The sequence below is a fragment of the Bubalus bubalis genome, chromosome 3 (genome assembly GCF_019923935.1).
Source record: "Bubalus bubalis isolate 160015118507 breed Murrah chromosome 3, NDDB_SH_1, whole genome shotgun sequence".
In the NCBI taxonomy this organism is placed as follows: domain Eukaryota; kingdom Metazoa; phylum Chordata; class Mammalia; order Artiodactyla; family Bovidae; genus Bubalus; species Bubalus bubalis.
The window spans coordinates 63,418,358-63,441,191 of record NC_059159.1 but is presented as its reverse complement, the minus strand read 5'-3'; the positions used below and the strand labels follow the sequence as shown (position 1 = coordinate 63,441,191).

The following is a 22,834-nucleotide window of genomic DNA, read 5'->3' as shown; positions in this document are numbered from 1 at the left end:
GAGGTTCCAACATCAGTAGCTCTGTAAGAAAAATGAAGAGGACGTGCTCTAATTGGTGACTTAAGGATAATCAGCAAAGGGCTGAGAAACATGGCAGTGACATTGCAGCATAAGCTGCCTACGCTTTGGTGGTGTGACATCTCTGCACGAGGATGCACAGACACGTGTGGTGTTGCTCACACACCACCCCCAGTCTCTGTCTTAACTTCCCAGGGCTCCCGATCAGGGTCTGGCAGGCCCTGGACAGGAGTGAGTAGGCCTGACCCTGGCCTGATCCTTGTGTCTCTGAAGAGTCCCTTCTCAGTACTGCCATTCCAGGCACCTTGCTGCTCTGTACTGGTCCCTTCATCATTACCAAATTCACTCAGTAATCTGGAGAATTCTTAACCTCTGTAGGTAGTAGTTCAGAGTCCAAAAGGGAAACAGAGGCATTTGCCATCTCACCCCCCAGACTTCACATCTTCTGTGCCTTTTCTGCGCAGAAGCATGACTGGAGCATTCTCTGAAGATGCAACTGGTCTGTGATAACGTCTATGATGGTAAAACTGATTTTGGAGACCTTTCTGGCTTTTACAGGAAGAATCAACTACCTCAGACAGTGAATTACCTCCCCAACCCCAGCGCCCTCCCTTTCTCCTTCATCCCCTCCTCCTTCTTCAGAGATTCTCCTTCATTACTTGGAAATCCTTCCCCCACACTTGTTTTCTATTTTTCCGTCAGAGAATACTTCTCCAATTCCAGCAATCAAGGCTAAAAGCTGTTACCTTAGGGGAAAATCCTCATTCCCGAGGTTATTTTTATTTAGGGTTTCGGGCACACATGTGGATCATATAACCCGTGACTGGAAACTTGTTTATGTGGCGTACTTTGCTGTGTGCTGGTACACAAAACCAGACTTCACTGTTAGAGCTCATAACCAAGTTTCCACTTGAAACTAGTCATTTTTCTTCCAAGAACATGCTGATGGGTTTATCAATGCTCAGGTGACTCTACAGTTTACTCCTCTTCCCTGGAGAAGGAAATGGCAATCCACTCCAGGACTATTGCCTGGAAAATCCCACAGACAGAGGAGCCTGGTAGGCTACAGTCCATGGAGTCGCAGAGTCAGACACGACTGAGCGACTCCCCAGCAGATATTAAATAGGACACTATTTCTTGGCTCAAAGAGACTATAAGTAGGTTCCAATCTTTTTTTTTTTTTTTTAATCGATGACGGTTTGTTGCAGGAATGGGGACCCCTTCCAGGGCTCGAAAGGGGGCTCTTGTCTAACACTGGGAGATGAACTGTCCATAGAGACACACATGCTGACAAAGCAAGGGACACTATTGGGAAGGGGCGCCTGGGGAGAGGAGAAGGGCAAGGGAGCCCAGAAGGCCTGCTCTTATGTGGCTCGCAGCCTCGGGTTTTACGGTGATGTTAGTTTCCGGGGTTCTCTGGCCAGTCTCTCTGACTCAGGGTCCTTCTTGGTGGTGCACGCATTGCTCAGCCAAGGTGGATGCCAGCGAGAAGGATTCTGGGAGGTGGTAGGACACCTGGTATCTCCTTTGGACCCTTCCCAAACTCTTTTGGTTGGTGGTTGCTTGTTAGTTTCGTGTTCCTCACCGGGGCCTCCTGTCATAAAATAACTCATGCAGATGGTTACTGTGGTGCCTGATAAGGCAGGGCTGTTGCAGTCAATGCGTTTCCCCGCATGTGTTCAGCAGTTAGCTGTGATTTTCCTGAGAGGAGGTGCACTCAACGTCCTTCTACTGCAACATCCTGTCTCCAGAACCTCTTAAAGCAACTAAACTTAAATAGGAATCATTTCCATTGCCTCACATGACCGGTACAACATTTCTGCACCTTGGTCTGCTTGAGAGCTGGAGCAAGTCGCAGACTGATCACTGTATTTGCTACAGCTGTGTTTATAAAGCAACTGCATCGAAAGAATGCAGCCTCCACGTGGAGTTAGAGGACTGTTGTAATTATGCCTGAGCAGATGCAGAAGTCCACATGTGGCACTGCCCCTGGCAAACGAAGAGATGGCAGGGGTACTTAGGGCAGTGCGGCAGAAAGGATTCCAGACGCTGAGCAGTTTCCACAGTGAAAGGATCTAAAACTGGAGTCAGATTCTTTCAAGACGACTTCTTCACAATTGTTGGCATTAGAGTAAATGAAACTTCCAAAAGGCACATTCTTTTCCTTTCGAGAGCCTTGCTGTATGGTAGAATACTTAGTAGGAAGAAAATACAAAATCAAAGCCAATTATTTAGCTGAGGGAAAAGCCTGCCTTTGTTACTCAAATTGCTTTTGGAATTTTCTTCCTGCTGAAATTATTGGAATACAAAAACAGGGAGTGGTTGAATTGTTGGGGCACCTTTTTCAACAGGCTTTAGCAAATATTTAACAAGCAACTGTGAATTAAACTCAGGAAAATTGTTGAAGAGTTTTAAAAGCAGCAAGAAAACAATAGTTGATGAGATTTGAGTTTTGAAAGGCTCTCCAAGTTGACAGTAATGCATAATGAGGCTGACATTTGGAAAGAGGATGGGGAGACAATTAGCCATAGGAGGGAGGGGTGGCGATGGGAAGAAATCACCTTCCTTGGCTGAGAGCACATTCCTGCAGCAGGAAGGAACAGAAGGCCACATGAGGTGAAGGTTCTAGAAGATGACAGTAGATCAGAGAGAGGGGAAGGGTTCCATAACCCACCATGACTGGGGGGTGATTCTGATTTCCAGACACTAACCTAGGACTCCTGCCCAAGCAGGGTCAGGAACACCTTCAAGAAATATTGTATTCCTGAAAGAATTGTTTGTTCAGCCTGTGATGTTTACACATTCCCTTTCCATACCATTGTGGATACTTAGTACAAAAGAGAACTGCAGCATGAAGACTTTAAAAAAGATGAAGCAGATCCAGAGAGTTTTGAAAAGGTAGCTTGTAGGGTGGTGGTGGTTTAGTTGCTGAGTCATGTCCGACTTTTGTGAGCCTGCCAGGCTCCTCTGTCCATGGGATTTCCCAGGCAAGAATACTGGAATGGGTTGCCATTTTCTCCTCCAGAGGATCTTCCCAACTCAGAGATCAAACCCACGTCTCTTGCAGTGAAGGCAGATTCTTTACTGTCTGAGCCACCAGGGAAGCCTGATAACCCCAGAGGTAAGTAATTTTATTATTCCCATTTTACCAATAAGGAGACTGAGGCACAGAAAGGGTAAATGACTTGCTGAGGTAATTGGAGATTCACAGAATCTGATTGTCAGCCACTAAGCTCTTCTGTTATTTGTTCCACACAGCATGTGTGTGTGTGAGAGAGAGCTGGACCATAAAGAAGTTTAAGTGCCAAAGAACTGATGCTTTCAAATCGTGGCGTTGGACTCTCCTTGACTGCAAGGAGATCAAAGCAGTCAATTCTAAAGGAAATTAACCCTGAATATTCACTGAAAGGACTGATGCTGAACTGGAAGTTCCAATACTTTGGCCACCTGATGCGAAGAGCTGACTCATTGGAAAAGACCCTGATGCTGGGAAAGATTGAGGGCAGGAGGAAAGGGGGTGACAGAGGGTAAGATGGTTGGATTGCATCTCTGACTCAATGGACATGAGTTTGAGCAGACTCCAGGAAATGGTGAAGGACAGGGAAGCCTCATGTGCTGCAGTCCATGGGGTCCCAAAGAGTCAGACGGGACTTAGCGACTGGACAACAACAACAGCACAATACTTTATGCATAAGCATATTTTTAATTCTAAAGGGATTCTTTGTAACTACCTTTATTTCTTAGGAAAATTTATATCAGTGTTTGTTTATTGATTGGTTTTCTCATTAAATTCAGAAACTTGGCCCCTGAAATGGACTCTGAAATGATGAAATCAATTCTTTAGAGCAAGCACTACTGGCTACTGCTACCATACAGCTAGATACTGGGGACTTACAATGGATTCAGGTTGTGGCTAGGGCAATACCCCATGTTTGCCTTGGACATCAGAGGTACTTCTTGGGACATGGAGATGTCAGCTGTGCAAGTCCTCACGTGCAGTGGGCCTGTCATGGTATCGTGGGCCATGGGTCGACAAGGGAGCGGTGACAGGCAGCTGCCGTCACTCTATAATGTTCAAACCACAGGATAGCAGCTGCCCACAACGAGGGCAGTGTTTCCTGGGCTAAGGAGTTCATACAGGTCCACAGAAGGATTAGTACTGATGTCTTCAAGTGCGTGAAGCCTTGCAGAGGTAGGACTAACTTTTCAAGTGAGATTACAAGGGGGCCGATCCTGTGGGGAGGCAGGGATTGAGCAAGAATGCAGAGGCTGGGAAGAGGACAGACAGCATGGTGGGCTGTATCCTGGTCATTTATTAGCTCTTGGAATGCAGGGCTCAGAGATAGGTCTGTGTCTCTGTGGTGAAACTGAAGGTGCTGCCCTGTTGCTTCACCTCTTTTGGCTTCTGGTTCACTGGCAGTTCAGTGTCAGAACATGTATTGTACTGATATAAAAGATGAAAATTTTCAATTCAGTGCAAATATACAGAGAAAGGAAAAAGATGGAAAGAATTAAAGGAAATGATAATTAAGAATGGGACAACAGGAAACTATAACTAACTGGTGTCATTTCCCTTCGACTCTGTCCCATTCTGCTTGCCCTTGTCACCCAGCTACGATGGTGGCGGGGAGACAGTTGGTTTTTGCAATTCTCATTAATTAGACGTCTGCTAATTCTAAAATGGTACTCTGTGTGTGTGTGTGTGTGTGTATGTGTGTGTATTTGTGTCTAAACATGCACATTCTTTCTTAAGAATAAGAAGCTCACAGACAAGTCTTTGTATCCTCGGCAGCCAGATGACACCACAAAAGATCTTTGGCATAAGACCGAATACATGTAGTATTTTTAGGAACACCATGAATTTAAAATAAGAATATTTTCAAAAGCTCTAAAATATAACTGAAACAAGCCAGAAAACACTCATGTCTCATGAGGGCAAATGGGTAAGCATCAATGTGTTTAATTCTCTCTGACACCCAGACTCGAGGCATGTTCTGGATGTGCTTGTGGATCTCACCTGCCATCCGTCAGAAACATGGCTGCAGAAAGTACCAGTACATCATTGGGAGAGGACAGGGGATAAAAAGACTACGCTTTTCAGTGAGTAAAGAGTAAGGTAACTTACACCCATGTCTGCCCCGCCCACCTGGACACAGAACATCGCCGCAGGATCGCAGCCCTTGGACCCTCCTTCCCCATGTTCTTTGGAACCTGCAACAGCATGGCAGTGCCACAAAACACGACAGACAGGACACCAACACAGCCAGTGTCCCGCTCCTGGCATCTACCTGAAGGGAATGAGGTCACTTTCTCATAGACAGGTCCACTAACTTGATGACTGTTTAGGTCCTTTCCAGATTTTAGAAACTACGCTGCTATGACCATTCATATCCGTGCATCCTTATCCATATGGTCACTTCCTCCAGGCATAAACACACACCTAGGAGAGGTCCATTCATTCACTTACTCAGCACATGCTCACTGAGCACCTGTTACCTACAGGCAGCATTCTAGGTCCAGGGACTCGACAGCGAGAATCAGCTGGAGGTCCCGACACTCCAGGGGTTTATATTTCACTAAGGGAGACAAACAATAAAATAAACAAAACAAGTGTAGAGTGTACCAGTAAGTTCTATGGAGAAAACCAAAATGGAATCTAAAAAATGATACAAATGACCTTATTTACAAAACAGAAATAGACACTCAGGAAGCAAACAAGGTTCCCAAAGGGGAAAGGGGAGGAAGGAAAAATTAGGAATTTGGGATTAACATATACAGACTACTTTATATACGGGCTTGCCTGATGGCTCAGAGGGTAAAGAACCCGCCTGCAGTGCAGAAGACCTGGGTTCAATTCCTGGGTTGGGAAGATCCCCTGGAGAAAGGAAAGGCTATCCACTCCAGTATTCTGGCCTGGAGAATTCCACAGACTGTATAGTCCATGGGGTCACAAAGAGTCAGATACGACTAAGCAACTAACATTATCAGTTTATATATAATATACACAGACTATTGCATAAAACAGATAACCAACAAGGACCTGCTATATAGCTCTCAATATTTTGTAACCTGTAAGAGAAAAGAATCTGAAAAAGAATCTCTATATATACAGAGCTGAATGTATATTCACTGTATAAACTGAATTACTTCACTGGACACCTGAAACTAACTAACAGTGTAAATTAACTCTACTTCAACTACACAAAACAAAAGAATGGGCAGGCCTGTTCTTTTCCCCAGGTCAGTCATAGAAGGCTGGCTTTGAGGCAACATATGAGGAGAGAGATGGAAGGTCCAGGCCCGCATGCACCTGGGGATGAACATCGCAAGTGGAGGGAAGAGCAGGTGTGGAGGCCCTGGGCATGCACAGTCCAGCAAGGATGCTGCTGTGGCTGCGGTGGATGAGGCAGGGCTGAGAATCACCGTGGTGTTGGAGAGACGGGGCCTTTCCACTGCATATATGACTATTTTACTCTGAGAGCAAGCAGCAGGCACCAGACAGCTTTGCACTGTGCTGTGATCACAAGCCCATGAAAAAGAACCAAGCCAGGTGCAGTGTTGCCCGTGATGGTGGGTGGAAACCGTGAGCAGATAAGGAAGGCGGTGTGGATGCCCAGTGTGGGGGGAGAGGGTGGCGGCTGAGCAGAGCCTCTCTCGGGGAGGAGGCAGAAGGCGGTCGGGTTCTGGGTGTGGAGGGAGCGCCCCCACATTCTCCGGATGGATGGGGAGATGTGAGGTGGGAGGGAGACGGAAGCGCCTGTCCGGTGCCCAAGCATAGACGCCAGCAGACTTCCGGGTGGATACTGCACAAAGTCCAGAGGCTGCTGCTTTAACTCCCTGTGTGCCCTAGCATCATATCCACGCTCTCTGTGCCCACTCACATGTCACACTGCAGCAACCCCTGAGTGGTCAGTGGTCACGCAGCTCCTCTGAGGGTATGGCTTGCTGTCGATGTTGACAACTGTCTTCAACAGAAGCAGCAGCCCTGGGCTAAGCCATGTGGATTGTGACTTTGTAAGCACTGCAGCCTCAGTACCTGCCTGCCACGTTTTTCTCAACTAAAGTGGCCAATAAAGGGGACACATTGCAACCTGAACCCCTTCGAGTGAAAAGCGAGCCAGCGGCTTGTTTCCATGTCTGCTTTCTTTGGAGGAGGTGGGAATTTCCACCAATCCTGTTGGGCTTCCTAGGTGGCGCTAGCGGTAAAGAATCCACCTGCCAATGCAGGAGATGTAAGAGACACAGGTTGGATCCCTAGGTCAGGAAGATCCTCTGGAGAAGGGAATGGTAATCTACTCCAGTATTCTTGCCTGGAAAACCCCATGGAGAGAGGAGTCTGGCGGGCTACAGTCCATGGTGTCGCAAAATCGGACACAACTGAGTGACTGAGCAGCCAATGGCGCTGCATAGGTTTGATAGAGCTCATCCCTCTTGTTTCGGCTTTGGTGATGATCAAAGTTTTGCTAATATAAACTAACTGGAGGTCTGCAGGTGCTGGGGTTTGACTGTAAAAAGAAAGAATTTAATTACTTTTAATTATGTATATAATTGAAACTTTATTAGGCTAATAATGACCTAATAGGCATCTTATGATTATAAGCAGGTATGAGTCGTTGCCCTAGAAGACTGAATATTTCTGGACTATCGCTGGATTCTACTTTCACTGCAGTTAAGTCGGTGTCTAAAAATGGCTTTTTTCCTTATGAGTTTGCACACATTTAGCTTACAATGTAATTCGAATGTGAGGATGGTTTGGAATACTGTTCAGAAACTGGGAATAACTTGCCTTGTTTGTAGTTGATAGAGAGTATCTTCCTTCCCTGTCTTTATGTATTTATTTATTTTTTATCTGTAATCAATATTTATTCTCCAGCTTAGGAACTTCAGTTTTTTTTGTTTTATTTTTTATTTTTTTAATATAAATTTATTTGTTTTAATTGGAGGCTAATTACTTTACAATATTGTATTGGTTTTGCCATACATTGACATTTTTGGTTTATGTTGATTGACTTATTTAACAGTATTAACTGAATGCAAAATAAAAGATAGAATAACCAGGAATAGCTATGTTTTAAATAGATCAATACTGCAGAAATTACCAGGGTACCATTTTCTTTAAAGATAGGTGAAGTCTGAATTCCAAAGCTGAAGATGTTCAAGGTGAGTCATTACAGGGCATGGCCAGGAATTCAGGACCTGGGTTCTGTTCCCTAGGACCAATTGATTCTTTTTCTGTTCCTAGGTAAAAAAATTTCCTAGCTTTCTTAATTTCTTTATATTTACATGGTTTAAAAATGGTTGCCGTGATGAAATATTTTTAAAGTATAAAGTGAAAATGGAAGGCCTCATTTTAATAATACCAGAGGTGCTTTGAACTAAAATTCTTCATGAAGTTTTCGCCAACTCTGAAAAGTTGCGAGTGGAGGGGGAGGGGGTCGGGGAGGTGAGGGGTCATGTGTTCGCCCTGTTGTCAGCTGTGCATGAAAAATAGGGGACATCTGAGCTGAGGTAATAATTCAGACTGTTGACAATTAATTTGCACATAACTTAAGTTGTAGCTAAATCGTATGTAACTTCAGTTATTGTAGATAAGCTTTAGTTCCATCAGCTTTTCTCTGCTTTGCTGGGGTTTTGGTGGAACTGTGCAAAAGTAAAGAAGGAAGATGAGATTTTTCAGTCCTGGTTGTGATTATAGCTGGTCCTTGTGCTGGTTATACTTGACAAGGAGGGGTGAAGTGACTGGGTATGATGAGGAAATGCCTTCAACCGTGTGTCCTTCAGTCCTCCCTGGAGGTGGGCCCCTTCGTCTGACTCTGTAAGCTCACTGGTCCAGGACCCGGGTCCAGATGGCTCTACTTGGGCTAAATCTAAGCAGCACCAGGCCTGCAGTTTGGTGAGCCACAGGCTGGTCTGGTCATCTGTCCCCTCCTGGAGCCTGCAGGAGTGGGTCATGGCGTGGCCCTCACTCAGCCCCGTCTGAGTTCCTGTTTCAGTGACTCAAGTCCTGAAGGGCAGACGTGCTCCCCAGGTGCAACCCCTGGTCTGGTCCCTGGTCCCCACTGCCCTGCCTTCGTGGGGCACCTGCCTCTAACTCCGCCTTGGCCAACATCCTGCACCTCCAGACCCGTCACCCATTTCCCAGCCCCACGCGTCTCTGGGCCTCTGTCCGTGCTTGGCCCAGGTCCCTGGACCCCTGCTCTCCACAACTTCTGTCACCTGCTCCAGGGCCCTCGGAGGTGGCCTGCTGACCACCAGGCCCGCCCAGTGTTGGGTTCAGAGACCCCTGATGGACTCAGTGGGAGCCGGGCTCTAAACTGCCCCGGTTCAGGCAACCTCTTTATTAACATTTGTCTTCCTTATACAAAATTCACTTCCAAGAAGGTTTCCTCTTCATGATCTCCAATTCTCATGGAGGAAAGGAGCTCAAAGGTTTTAGGCATTTGGTGCATTTGCAAATGCATGGCAGAAGGACCAAGATCTTTGGAACAGAGATTAAGAAACTTCAATGTATATTTACACTTTCCACCTAAAAAAACCCCTCAAAGGATAACAAAACAACCCAGCTAACTTTAAAAAATGGTGCATTTTCATCAGAAACTTAATTACTCTAGAAGGGCACAACTTTAATGACTAACATTGGTCATGGGCTTTGGCTGACTGGGAGATGACAAGAGAAACTAGTTAATAATCCTGTAGCTACTAACTAAATTAATTCTCCCCTTCCCCTAAGGAGAAAAGGCAGAAGCCTGAATTGGATGGCCCCCAAATTATGAAATGGTTAAGTGAACTTTAACACAGAAGTTATGGTAGGCTCACTTGAATTAATCCTTTGATGGGTAAATGGATTACTTTTTGTTAAGAATATGTTTAGAAGGGGGCTATTTTGGAGTCAATGTCAGAGTGCAGTTTGAATACATTTGGAAGGGGCTATTTTGGAGTAACCCTGGGATTTCTTTGGAAGGAATGATGCTAAAGCTGAAACTCCAGTACTTTGGCCACCTCATGCGAAGAGTTGACTCATTGGAAAAGACTCTGATGCTGGGAGGGATTGGGGGCAGGAAGAGAAGGGGACGACAGAGGATGAGATGGCTGGATGGCATCACTGACTCGATGGACGTGAGTCTGAGTGAACTCCGGGAGTTGGTGATGGACAGGGAGGCCTGGCGTGTTGCGATTCATGGGGTCGCAAAGAGTCGGACACGACTGAGCGACTGATCTGATCTGATGATCTGATTTTGGAGTAAACATCAATGGAGCTGTGTGCAGTTTGAAAACCTGTGGAACCGTTTTGAGTGACATATGAATGTATTTCTACCAAATAATTATTTGTTCCCACGGTTAGTGGGTTAAAGACATCTAAATAGAATCCAAAATAAATAATTTCACTTCTATCAAAAACAAAGTGATAAGAACATTTTTTTTTATAGAAAAGATAAATAATGGCTATACAGAGTCCATGGAATTCTTCAGGACAGAACACTGGAGTGGGTAGCCTTTCCCTTCTCCAGGGGATCTTCCCAACCCAGGGATCGAACTGAGGTCTCCTGCGCTGCAGGCGGATTCTTTACTAGCTTAGCCACAAGGGAAGCCCAATGCAGAATTTAGGATGAGATATTTAATTAAACAAACTCCTTAGGAAGTTTTTTGCTGCCCCCTGCTGTCAGCTTCTAAAAGACATGAAAACCATGTAAAAAGGGTATCCCAGGTGGCGCTAGTGGTAAAGAACCCGCCTGCCAATTCCATCCCTGGGTCGGGAAGATCCACAGGAGGAACGCAATGGCAACCCACTCCAGTATTCTTGTCTGGGAAAACCCATGGACAGAGGAGCCTGGCAGGCTACAGTCCGTGGGGTCACAAAGAGCAGGACACGACTAAAGCGACATAGTATGCACACAAACTGTAAAAACTGACTCAAGGTGAATTAGTTGAACAAATTGGTTTGAAAAAAAAAAATTCTTTGCCTCTGACTCCATCAGTTCCTGTTGGTGATGCTGACTTACTTCATGTCTGTGAGTAATGGTCTGTCAGCCCAAGGAGCCAGCTGCAGCAAAGTGTGCATCAGTGGGTGCTGATGAGCAGTAGTTTGTGACTTGTGAAGTGCTACATTAGTAAGTACCAGCCTTGCAGCTTGGAGCCAGTGATGTCTTCCTTACCTTTTTGCTGAATTTCTTAATTTTGAATTAATTTTTATATTTATGTAATTTAGGTAAAACACTTCATTAATAAAACCAAAACTTCCCAAGTAAATGCATTAATGGCTTATTTTCCATAGTATAGTCCTGACTTGAATTGTTATTTTCATTTTGGCATATGAAATTAAGAAATGAGAGGTATTAGCCATAAAAGGTAAGAGTAAAGCAACAGTCACTAGATGCAAGGCACTGTTTTATTTTTTCACATGCTCTTTTATTTAGTCACAAAATACAATGGGAGTGGGTATCATAATTCTCACTTCACGGATGAATAAACTGAATCACAAAATGACTTGTCTAGGTACACATTTGGTGAAAAGTGGAGTCGTGATGGGAGACCCCAGGGTTGTTCCTCTTAACCTCTTGGCACAGAAGGTACAGATGCTATACCTTCTGTGCATATAAAAGAATGCAGAGAAATCACAGCGGCCATGGTGGTGTCAGTGATCAGTGATTGCCACTGACCGCATACTCCTCATCTGCTGTTCGTCTGCTGTCCGCCCTCTCATGGCCGCAGCTCGGGCATGGGCAACTGGCCTGTCCATGCCCTGCCTGGCGTCTCGGTCTTCACGGGTAAGTTCTGCCATGTTGAAGGTGTGGTGCGCTCAGCATAGTGAACATGCGCCCATGGACCCCACGCTCAGACTGGACACACTTGGGGCTGACCTTGTGACAGGTCACACATACCCTGTGCCTTTCATCTGCCAGACAGCTTCTGGTTTTAGCCACACTTTAACCATATCCAGTAAATATTCAAATTATGCCCAGTACTTGACTATACCAGTTGGCATCTTACTGGCTACCTTTGGGGCCCCCTGTAGCAATGTGCTGTTCTGCTGTCTGCTTGCCCCATCCTTTGCACACCCCCCCGCCCCCCCGACTTAGCAGCACTGGTTCAGAATGGCAGATCCACCTGCCAGGGACCAGAGCACAGCTAGTATTGTTGTCTGCCATGACGAGATGCCTCTGCCTTGTGGGTCCTTGAAAACATGACCTCATGCTCCAGGGGGCTCACTGTGTAGGAAATGAAACACTGACTAGCTGGAATACATTTGCCTCCTTAGGTAGGTAGTGGGTTGGTCAAACCTGAGTTATTTTACAGAGGCAGCACTACACATACATATGTAAGAGGGAAACCCACGTCTCCAGGATGGCCCCAACTGAGTGTCTTCAGTCTATGGAACAGAGCATGCAAACATTGCCATCAGAGCCCTTCAGTGAGGAGAACCTGACTCCCAGCTCCAGGGGCTTACACGCGCTGATTAGCAAATCAGCTTCCAAGTTTGAAATTACCTGAACCCCTTAAATTTTGCCCTGATCCCTGGAGCTGGTACATGGATTTGAGCTGTGCCTCCTGTCTCCTTGCTGGTTGACCTCACAATGAAGCATTTTCTTTCCTCAAAAGAAGTGCTTTCCAGGGCTACCGTATTGGCTCCTATGCATGTCCAGCAGCCAGCCTTTGCTGGGTAACAATGTTTGGTGACAGTGAAGGGACCGGGTGTCGTGACCCCCTGCCATGGCCCTGCAGCCCCCGGGTATATGGCCCTCAGCCCTGACTCTGAGTGCCCACCTTGACCGCACTTGTCTGCAGGAAGGGGTGTCAGTTTCCTGCCTCCCCACCTCCGGACTCGGGCTCCTTGTGCTGCTTTGGGTCAGCTGTCTTTTTGACCAGTAACCTTGCTGAAACATGCCTGTGCCTGAACTGTCTAATAAGGATCATGGGTTAGAGCCCCACCTTGGGGGAAATATAAAAAGTCCTCAAAAGTTCTGGTTAAACGTAAGTTGCAGCACTATCTTTTTTTGACCCCCCTCCTAGAGTACTGAGAATAAAAACAAAAGTAAGCAAATGGGACTAATTAAAAGCTTTTGCACAGCAAAGGAAACTATAAACAAAATGAAAAGACAATACACAGAATAGAAGAAAATATTTGCAAATGAATTGACTGACAAGGGATTAACCTCCCAAAATATACAAACAGCTCAAGCAGCTCAATATAAAAAAAAAAGACCAATCAAAAAATGGGCAGAAGATATAAATAGACATTTCTCTAAAGAAGACACACAGATGACCAAAAAGCACTGAAAAGATGCTCAACATCACTAATTATCAGGGAAATGCAAATGAAAACCACGAGGGATCACCTCACACTGGTCAGAATGGCCATCAGCAAAAAGTCTACAGACAATAAACACTAGAGAGGCTGTGGAGAAAGTGAACCCTCTCACACCATTGGTAAGAATGTAAATTGTTGCAATCACTATGGAGAATAGTATGGAGTTTCCTTAAAGAACTAAAAATAGAACTCCCATATGACCCAGCAATCCCACTCCTGGACATATATCCAGAGAAAGCCATAATTCAAAAAGATACATGCACCCCAGTGTTCACTGCAGGACTATTCACAACAGCCAAGACATGGAAGCAACCTAAGTGTCCACTGACACAGGAATGGATAAAGCAGATGTGGTACACATATTCAATGGAATACTACTCAACCATAAAAAAGAGTGAAATAATGCCATTTGCAGCAACATGGATAAGCCTAGAGAGTATCATTCTAAATGAAGTAAGTCAGAGAAAGACAAACATCATATGATATCACTCATGTGTGGAATATAGGTAGGAGCTGGGGATTAACACACACACAGTACTACATAAAAAACAGACAAACAACAAGGACCTACTGTATAGCACAGGGAACACTACTCAATATTCTGAAATAACCCAAATGGGAAAAGAATCTGAAGAAGAGTGAATATATGTATATGTATAACTGAATCTGGTGTGCTGCAGTTTATAGGGTCGCAAAGAGTCAGACATGACTTAGTGACTGAACAATAAATGAATCACTTTGGTGTACACCTGAGACAACAGTGTAACTATACCCCCCAATTTTTTTTTTAAGTTCAACTTAGAGTTCTGAACCCTGGGTTAAAGTTCCAGAGTCTTGGGTTTCTTTGTTCAGGTTGGTTTATGTCTGTTTGTTCAGTTCAGTTCAGTTCAGTTCAGTTGCTCAGTTGTGTCTGACTTTGCGACCACATGGATTGCAGCACTCCAGGCTTCCCTGTCCATTACCAACTCCTGGAGCTTGCTCAAACTCATGTCCATCGAGTCAGTGATGCCATCCAACCATCTCATCCTCTAATGTCCCCTTCTCCTCCTGCTTTCAACCTTTCCCAGCATCAGGGTCTTTTCCAGTGAGTCTGTTCTTCACATCAGGTGGCCAAAGTATTGGAGTTTTAGCTTCAGCATCAGTCCTTCAAGGAACATTCAGGACTGATATCCTTTAGGATTTACTGGTTGGATCTCCTTGCAATCCAAGGGACTCTCTAGAGTCTTCTCCAATACCATAGTTCCAAAGCATCGATTCTTAGGTGCTCAGCTTTATAGTTCAACTCTCACATCCATACATGACTACTGGAAAAACCATAGCTTTGACTAGATGGGCCTTGTTTGTTAGCATTGGCTAATGGGGGAGGCTGTTGGATGACTGAAGGAAAACTTTTAAACCTGATTTAATGAAGGCCCTCTGACTCAGGAGACAGAAGACACTGCTCCCTGATTGACAGTCGTTGCCCCCGTGACCTATAGTGGTTTCACAGGTGTCCATCCCAGAAGAACATACCCTGTGCCTGGGAGAGAGGAATTTCCACCCAAGACACCTCCGTGGGATCCTTTTGCTCCAGTCATCCTGAAAGCAACCTTTCAAATGGGGAATGTTAATAGCACACCTGACTGTAGTCCCCTGGCATGTATTCTTGCAGAACTGGTCAATGTTTAGCTATAAGCCAATGGAAATGAAGAAAATTATTTTCTTTGTAACACTGCCTGGCCCTGGTATTAGGTGAAATCTCAGGGAAAATGGCCAGAGAATGGGTCTTTGAACTATGGTACTATTTTAAAATTAGACTTGTTTTATTAGAGGAAAAATGGGGTTAATCCCATTATACAATCATTTATGCCTTTATATTGGAATAAGAATTTGCAGAACAGATGTAAGATTGTGGTTCAGAGGGAAGAACCTCAGAAAAAGCCTGTGTTCATCGAGTCAAAGCTGAACAATGACTGACTGCATGCAGACGCCCCTCCAGCAGCCCCTTGCATGGTCCCCCCCGCCCACGAAGGGGGTCTTCCTATGAGCAGTGCAGAAGGTACCAACAGCCCTCCCAGGGCTGCCCTTATCCGATCATCATAAAGGAATACTCTTTCCTCCTGGTACCCACCAGGGTGCTCAGTTTGCCCAGGGAGCACTCTACCCCAGGCAGGGCATTTCTATTAGAGCAGGTCCCAGAAGGCTTAGATGACCAAGGCCAACACAGGGGACTCTGACCAAGGCCAACACAAGTTTCGGCTTTAACTTATACAATTGGAGCAATAATAAGCCATCTTACTGAGATGACCCTCAGAAAACAGAGAATCTCTTTACATGTTTTGCTATTCATCACCCTAACTGGGCCGCATGCAGGCCTTCATGAACACCCTCCTGTGGAGAAGCATAGGATGGTATTAGGGAAGGCTCTGAATCACATGGGAGAAGGAAATGGCAACCTACTCCAGTGTTCTTGCCCGGAGAATCCCAGGGACAGAGGAGACTGGTGGGCTACAGTCCATGGGGTTGCACAGAGTTGGACATGACTGAGGTGACTTAGAATGCATGCATGCATTGGAGAAGAAAAGGGCAACCCATTCCAGTGTTCTTGTCTAGAGAATCCCAGGCACAGTGGAGCCTGGTGGGCTGCCGTCTGTGGTGTCACACAGAGTTGGACACGACTGAAGCGACTTAGCAGCAGCAGCCTGAATCACAACCAAATCGTCCAATCAGGACTTGGGAGGCATGGGTCATGCCTGGAGATGACCCAGAAGGGACCCCCGTGACCCAAGGGGATTGATAAAGGCTGAACCATCATAAGGAATGTTTAATAACAGACCCCAACAGGGGTCCTGAACCAAACAGCTTAAACGAGATCCAGGAGTACAGCAAGGGCCCCAGGGGAACCCCTCCTCTTCCCTGAGAGGGCTGAAGGCTGACAGACGATATACTGATGTGGATGTGGAATACCCAGCTGGACCTGCCCTGATGCCCTGTAAGCCTCTGCCCTCCAAGCTGCACCTTTACAGTTGGAAGACCAAGCCTCACCTAGATGTCCTGAAGAAATTCTGCAAAAGGTAGCAGTGATGTTTGGAATGACAGAAGGCCAGAAAGAGCCAAGATGGCTGTCCCAGTAGCAGTAAAACTCTGTCCAGGGGACAAGGTGCCAAATTTAAGTAAGTAAGTAAGTATCAGTCATTTAGTCATGTCTGACTCTTTGCCGCCCCATGAACTGTAGTCTACCAGGCTCCTCTGTCCATGGGATTTCCCAGGCAAGAATACTGGAGTGGGTAACCATTCCCTTCTCCAGGGGAGCTTCCTGACCCAGCAATTGAACCCAGGTCTCCTGAAATGCAGGCAGATTCTTTACACTATGAGCCATCAAGGAAGTCCAAATATAAAGCAACAGGCATCTAAAGAGGCACATGAAGGAAGGTATAAAGCCTCTGACAATCACCTTCTTTAAATATCCATTATTCAGACCTTGTTGATCTTCATGTAACACTTCCATCCCAACCGTACAAAAACCCAGGACCAGAGATAACTGTTCTATTCAGGATTTGAGGGCTGATATGCAGATGACACCACCCTTATGGCAGAAAGTGAAGAGGAACTAAAAAGCCTCTTGATGAAAGTGAAAAAGGAGAGTGAAAAAGTTGGCTTAAAGCTCAACATTCAGAAAACTAAGATCATGGCATCTGGTCCCATCATTTCATGGGAAATAGATGGGGAAACAGTGGAAACAGTGTCAGACTTTATTTTTGGGGGCTCCAAAATCACTGCAGATAGTGATTGCAGCCATGAAATTAAAAGACACTCCTTGGAAGGAAAGTTATGACCAACCTAGATAGTATATTGAAAAGCAGAGATATTACTTTGCCAACAAAGGTTCATCTAGTCAAGGCTATGGTTTTTCCAGTGGTCATGTATGGATGTGAGAGTTGGACTGTGAAGAAAGCTGAGCGCTGAAGAATTGATGCTTTTGAACTATGGTGTTGGAGAAGACTCTTGAGAGTCCCTTGGACTGCAAGCAGATCCAATCAGTCCATCCTAAAGGAGATCAGTCCTGGGTGTACCTTGGAAGGACTGATGCTAAAGCTGAAACTCCAATACTTTGGCCACCTCATGGGAAGGGTTGACTCATCGGAAAAGACTCTGATGCTCAGAGGGATTGGGGGCAAGAGGAGAAGGAGATGATAGAGGATGAGATGGCTGGATGGCATCACCGACCCAATGGACATGAGTTTGAGTGAACTCCAGGAGTTGGTGATGGACAGGGAGGCCTGGCGTGCTGTGATTCATGGGGTCACAAAGAATCAGACACGACTGAGTGACTGAACTGAACTGAAGACCAAAATATGATTGATAAAGTTTGCAAGGGAAGAGCACACAATTTCTCAACCAACTCTAAACTAGTTAGTGTTTGAAGTATCAAAAAGACAAATAAATTTACTGCCAGATGGAGGAGAGGCATTAACTAGGGTGACCGCAGCCACCCCTAGAAGGTGCTTGTGAGGATTCCTAGGAATGGCTGAGTATTTCATCTTTGTACTCCTGACCTTGGACTCAGCCAAACACAAACATGAGGCTCTTAAAGGAAATGACAATAAGCCATTAATCTGGACGCTGCGCTGTCATAATGTGTTCCACACCACCAAGGAGAAACTTTTAAGAGCCCAGCATTTGGTTGCCCAGGTATTTTGTGTATGAAAGATGGCGTGAGTCTTGGAGCTAACTCAATACTTAGATACAATCAGAAGGCCTGAGGCTTACTTTTCTAAACAACTGGGCGCCTACATCAAGGATTGCCAGTTTGCCTCTGGGCTGTGACTGCAACCTTTCACAAGGGGCTGAAAAATGAACCCTCGGCACACTCCACATCATGCACTGCCTTTACTAGAACAAAACAGTGGATGTGGGCTTACTTCGGGGAGATGGGGCAAAGACCAGGGCACACCACTCGACATCCTGAATGTCACTTTACAGGCACTATCGACTCTAAACCCAGCCACTCTGCTCCCCAGGACAACAGGAGAGCCTGCTCACAACTGTATACAAATAACTGAAGACCTGAGCTGACTGGTCAGCCTTTAGAAATACTCTTGGATGGGACCAGTTTCACAAACAAGGGAGGGGGGCATGCAATTGTAGCTCATCAGGAAGCCCTGGAAGCAGAAGCCATCGTCTGGGTCCATCTGCCCAGAGCTCACTGCTCTCATCGTCTCCTGCCCTGAGCCTAGGAGCTAAGAGACAGTGACCACACGTACTGACTCCAAGTTGGCCTTTTCCGTCGTATGTGTGCATGGGGCCACCTGGAAAGAGAGGTCCACTGATGTCAGGAAGGAGAGAAATGAAACACACAGAGGAGACACCAACCTTATTATTAATAAATGCTGTTAAAATGCCAGGAGGAGCAGCTGTTGGGAGCTGCTTGGGTCACTCAAAACGGATCATCACTTAACTAAAGGAAATAATTAGGTGGATATGAGGGCACAACAAGCATCCAGAACCAAAGACCCAGATCCAGAGACCCTACCACTAACTCTGAGTGTGTGGTAGGGTCACATCCTACCACATCCTAACCCATCCTCGTTGAAGCCTCGGATCTGGAAATGGATCATCCAGAGAGCATGCACAGGGAGTTCATGCAGACTCTGGGGACTTAGATGGCGCTCAGGACGAACAGCCACAGAGGCCAGGTTTATGATGAGTTTATCCCAAACATTTAATGGACAGAATTTTACTCATCTACACCGAGGAACCCATGATGGGAGGTCTGCGAGATGCCATGGACTCCAGCAGTTCATTGTTGGTCCATAAACACAAATGAGCATCCGAAAGGTAAACCAAATTGCTGATCTGCACCAGAAACAATCCTAAAACTGGGCCACCCTGATGACAAAAGGGATACATGCCCAAGGGACAGAACCAGAGGATGGTGGCTACAGAGACTTCACTGTACACCAAGTGCCAGGGACACTGTAGAAACATCTAGACGCTGGTGATGTCATCACAGTGGCAAGGCTTTCCCACATAGGACAGAGAAAGTTTCTGCAGTAACAAAGGCCTTCCTCTGAGAAATAATCCCTTGTATGGGGTCACCTCTTCTGATTCAAAGTGACAACAGAGGAGCTCTCATAGATGAGGTGACTCAAAGGTGTCAAGGCCCTTGGAACGTGATGAAGCTCATGCTTCTTGGAGACCTCAGTCCATGGAGAAACAATGAATCATTCCTTCAAAAAGACAGTTGCCAAGACAAGCCAAGAAACCAGAGTAACCTGGGATAAGGTCTGACCAGTTGCCCTGCTGAGGGTCAGAGTGGCCCTGAAAACAAGCTCCTATTGAGCCTGTACGCGATGTTCTACGGGAGATCTTCCTGAAGGTCTCAGTGGTAACAGCATTACATTTGATAAAACGTGTACAGCGTCTCGGTGCTGTCTTCTCTTCTACACATAAATATGTGTCTAGGGTTTCCCACGACGTCCCCTTGCACTGCACAAGCCCTAGGACTGCATCCTCCTCACACTTGGACAAACCCACACAGTGAGCACCCGTGCAGGCATGTGAAATAGCCCCTGTGACGTCCTTCTGGTTACACATCCTCCAGGAAAGCCAAAGTAGTCGCACCCTGGCCACCCCAATCCTAGGTACTTTAAGTAACTCTTCAAAAGGAAACAGCTAAGACTCCACCTGGCCAAGACGAGAAGACAGTAGCATCTCAAAAGCAGACTATTTTGACCTAAGAGTCTGGTACAGGCCTACATAAATCCAAATTCAATCACTAAAATGTTAAAAACAGGTTTTCATGGATTCCCAAAGAAATAAGATCTGTTTTGAAGGACTGTTAAAGTTAGGAGCCATAGTATCTCAGGGTTAATCCTCTTACTCATCAAATTCTGTCCTCATTGTCCACCTCCTACATTTAAAGAGCACCACCGGCCCCGCCCCCGACTCATAGGATGATTGCCTGAGACTTCAGAGTTCAAGGTGGGACACACAAATATTTATTAGGTAAGTGCAAAACAATTTCATTCTTCTTATAAAAACCCACATCCATCATCAGCAGGAAGCAGCTAGCAGAGGCCCTCACCCCTACTTCCCTCAAGACAGAGGCGTGAGCAAAGAAAAAGCAGGTAAAACATCACCGAGCTTAAATGGACATAGCTCCTTGCATAGGTGTATTGAGGAAATCTGCAGTTACTGTAGGGAGACCGCACTGCGCAAGTTCAAGATGGGTTCACACCCCCACACCCCCCACCCCATGCCCCTCCAACCCCCTGCACCCCAGCCATCTCCAGGATGACCACAAACCCAGCATTTTCAGTCTGCAGATATCAGAGCATAGAAAAGCTGCCACACTTGCATTTTACCAAGCAAGGAGTCCCTAAGTGAGGATGACCCGGCTCCAGCACGAGGTACATACTGTGGACTATCATCAAGGCAGCTTCCAAGCTTGAAATTTCCTAGACCCTTAAATTCCACCCTGATCCCTGGATCGAGAACCGGATTTGAGCCTTGGCTCCTGTCTCCCTGCTGGTCCAACTTACAATGGAGCTTTTCCTTTCCTTAAAAGCCAGGGCCATAATACTTGCGTCTGTGCACTTGGGGAGCCAAGCCCTTGCCTTGTAACAGTAATCTCTTCTCTCACACTAAAGTACCAGTGAGGTCTACGCAAAGCATCTAATCTCCGCAACCAGAGTCCTACCTGACCCGAGGAGGTGGGTTCCCAGTGACTCTGCACTCCAGGTGGACCCGACTACCTTCTGCCACTTCTTGGCTCCGCAGCTTCTGGATGAACCGGGGAGCGGCTGGTGGGTGGTGGGCGCTGCGGGGCGGTGGGGATGAGGGGCTGCGGCTGGGCCGGGCCACATCCTGGGCCACGGGGTGGTGATGCCTGGGCTCTGGGGGCCTGGCCCCAGCCTCCACGTCCTGCCTGTCCCGGGTGGGGAGATGCCCGGGTGCCGGGGGCCTGGCCTCGGCCTCGACGTCCTGCTGGTCCCGGGTGGGGCTCCGGCTGGCCGAGGCGCTCCTCGGGTCTGACGGCTGGTTCTTAGGGGACAGGTACCCGCTGTCCGGGGACGAGGACTCCCCGTCGGGGCTCCTGGTTCTGGGCTTGGCAGCTTCTCGGAAGATGGAGGTCAGCTCCTCTATGAGGGTGGCCGCCTTGTCATTCAGCGGGCTCTGGGGGCCAGCCCTGCCGGGGCGCGTAGCCCTGGGCTTGGCAGTGGTGCTGGGGGCCTTGGCCACCTGCTTCCCAGCCTTGCGCAGGCTCCGGATGTAGCTGGGCCTGGCCAGCAGGGGCGAGACTCCAGGCTTCCTCCGCGATGCGGGTGAGGAGATGCGCTGGGCTTGCTCCGCTGGCGGAGGCGCGGCAGGTACCTGCCTGCGGTCCCCAGGTATACCTGGGGACGCACGCTCGCCCGGCCGGGCCTCCAGAGGGGCCGGTGGCTTCCGGCGGCTCCTGGGCGAGGGGCTGCAGTGCTGCGGGACCTCCTCGCAGTCGTCCGTCTCGGAGCTGGCTATGGCCCTGCGGGCCAGATCCAGACTCTTGTGGATCTCCTCCTGGCTGAGGAAGGCCGACAGCCCGGGGAAGAAGGCCGCATTCTCGCCATCCTCCAGCAGGTCTGAGAGCGAGTCGTAGAAGGAGTCGTGGGAAGACGTCTCGGACATAGTCGAGAGGCGCTCATGCACTCCGTCCGCTTCCACAGGAAGGCCGGTGTCTTGAACACAGGCTCTGAAGGACAGGAGACACACCTGCGTTAGTAGGAACGACTGGGGTTGTGTGTGTGTGTGTGTGTGTGTGTGTGCGCGCGCGCGCGCGTGTATGACCACGGTACTACTCATCCACAAGTTGGGAGAAACATAAAGGGGAAAACATACTTTTAAAATTATTTCCTCTATAAATTGGAAAAAGCGTCGTGCATACCTGTGTTTATCATTGACCGTTTTCCTAATTTTTTAAATTCAATTTTTATTTATTTGACCGTCTGGCTTGTGGGATCTTACTTCTGGAACCAGGAATGGAACCTGCACTGCCTGCAGTGAAAGCATAGAGTCCTAACTGGACCCTCAGGGAAGTTCCTTGTTCATTATTTTAATTTGATATTTGCCCCCGAGTGAATACTAAGCATCTCACGGTGCTGTGCTGTGCAAGTTGCTTCCGTCATGTCTGACTCTTTGTGACCCTATAGACTGTAGCCCTCCAGGCTCCTCTGTCCATGGGATTCTCCAGGCAAGAATACTGGAATGGGTTGCCATGCCCTCCTCCAGGGGATCTTCCCAACCCAGGGATCAAATTCACATCTCCTGCATTGGAAAGAGGATTCTTTACAACTGACACCTTGGGGAAGCCCAAGCATCTCACTAAAGCTCTTTAAATAATTCAGGAGGGTGACCCCGCCATTGGTGCTGTGAGTGGTCCAGGGCTTCTGACCCTCAGGCCCTCCTCCATCGCCCCACCCACCTCTCTTACAGCTCGAATTTCATTGATGTTATGAGAATAGGAGTGTGTTGATATTTTAAGCAAATCTGACT

The 22,834-nt window shown here is 47.0% G+C and overlaps 1 protein-coding gene across 5 annotated transcripts in view; it reads right to left on the bottom strand.

Annotated features, from left to right (window-relative positions):
- The window catches only part of PALLD (palladin, cytoskeletal associated protein), a 368,664-nt gene that overhangs the window by 334,325 nt on the left and 11,505 nt on the right, over positions 1–22,834 (bottom strand). For all 5 annotated transcript variants that reach the window (XM_025281296.3, XM_025281294.3, XM_025281295.3 and 2 more), the window contains exon 2: positions 21,006–22,034. In XM_025281296.3, the coding sequence (XP_025137081.3) occupies positions 21,006–21,970 (965 nt within the window). In that variant the 5' untranslated portion in view covers positions 21,971–22,034. The remainder of the gene's footprint in view (positions 1–21,005; positions 22,035–22,834) is intronic.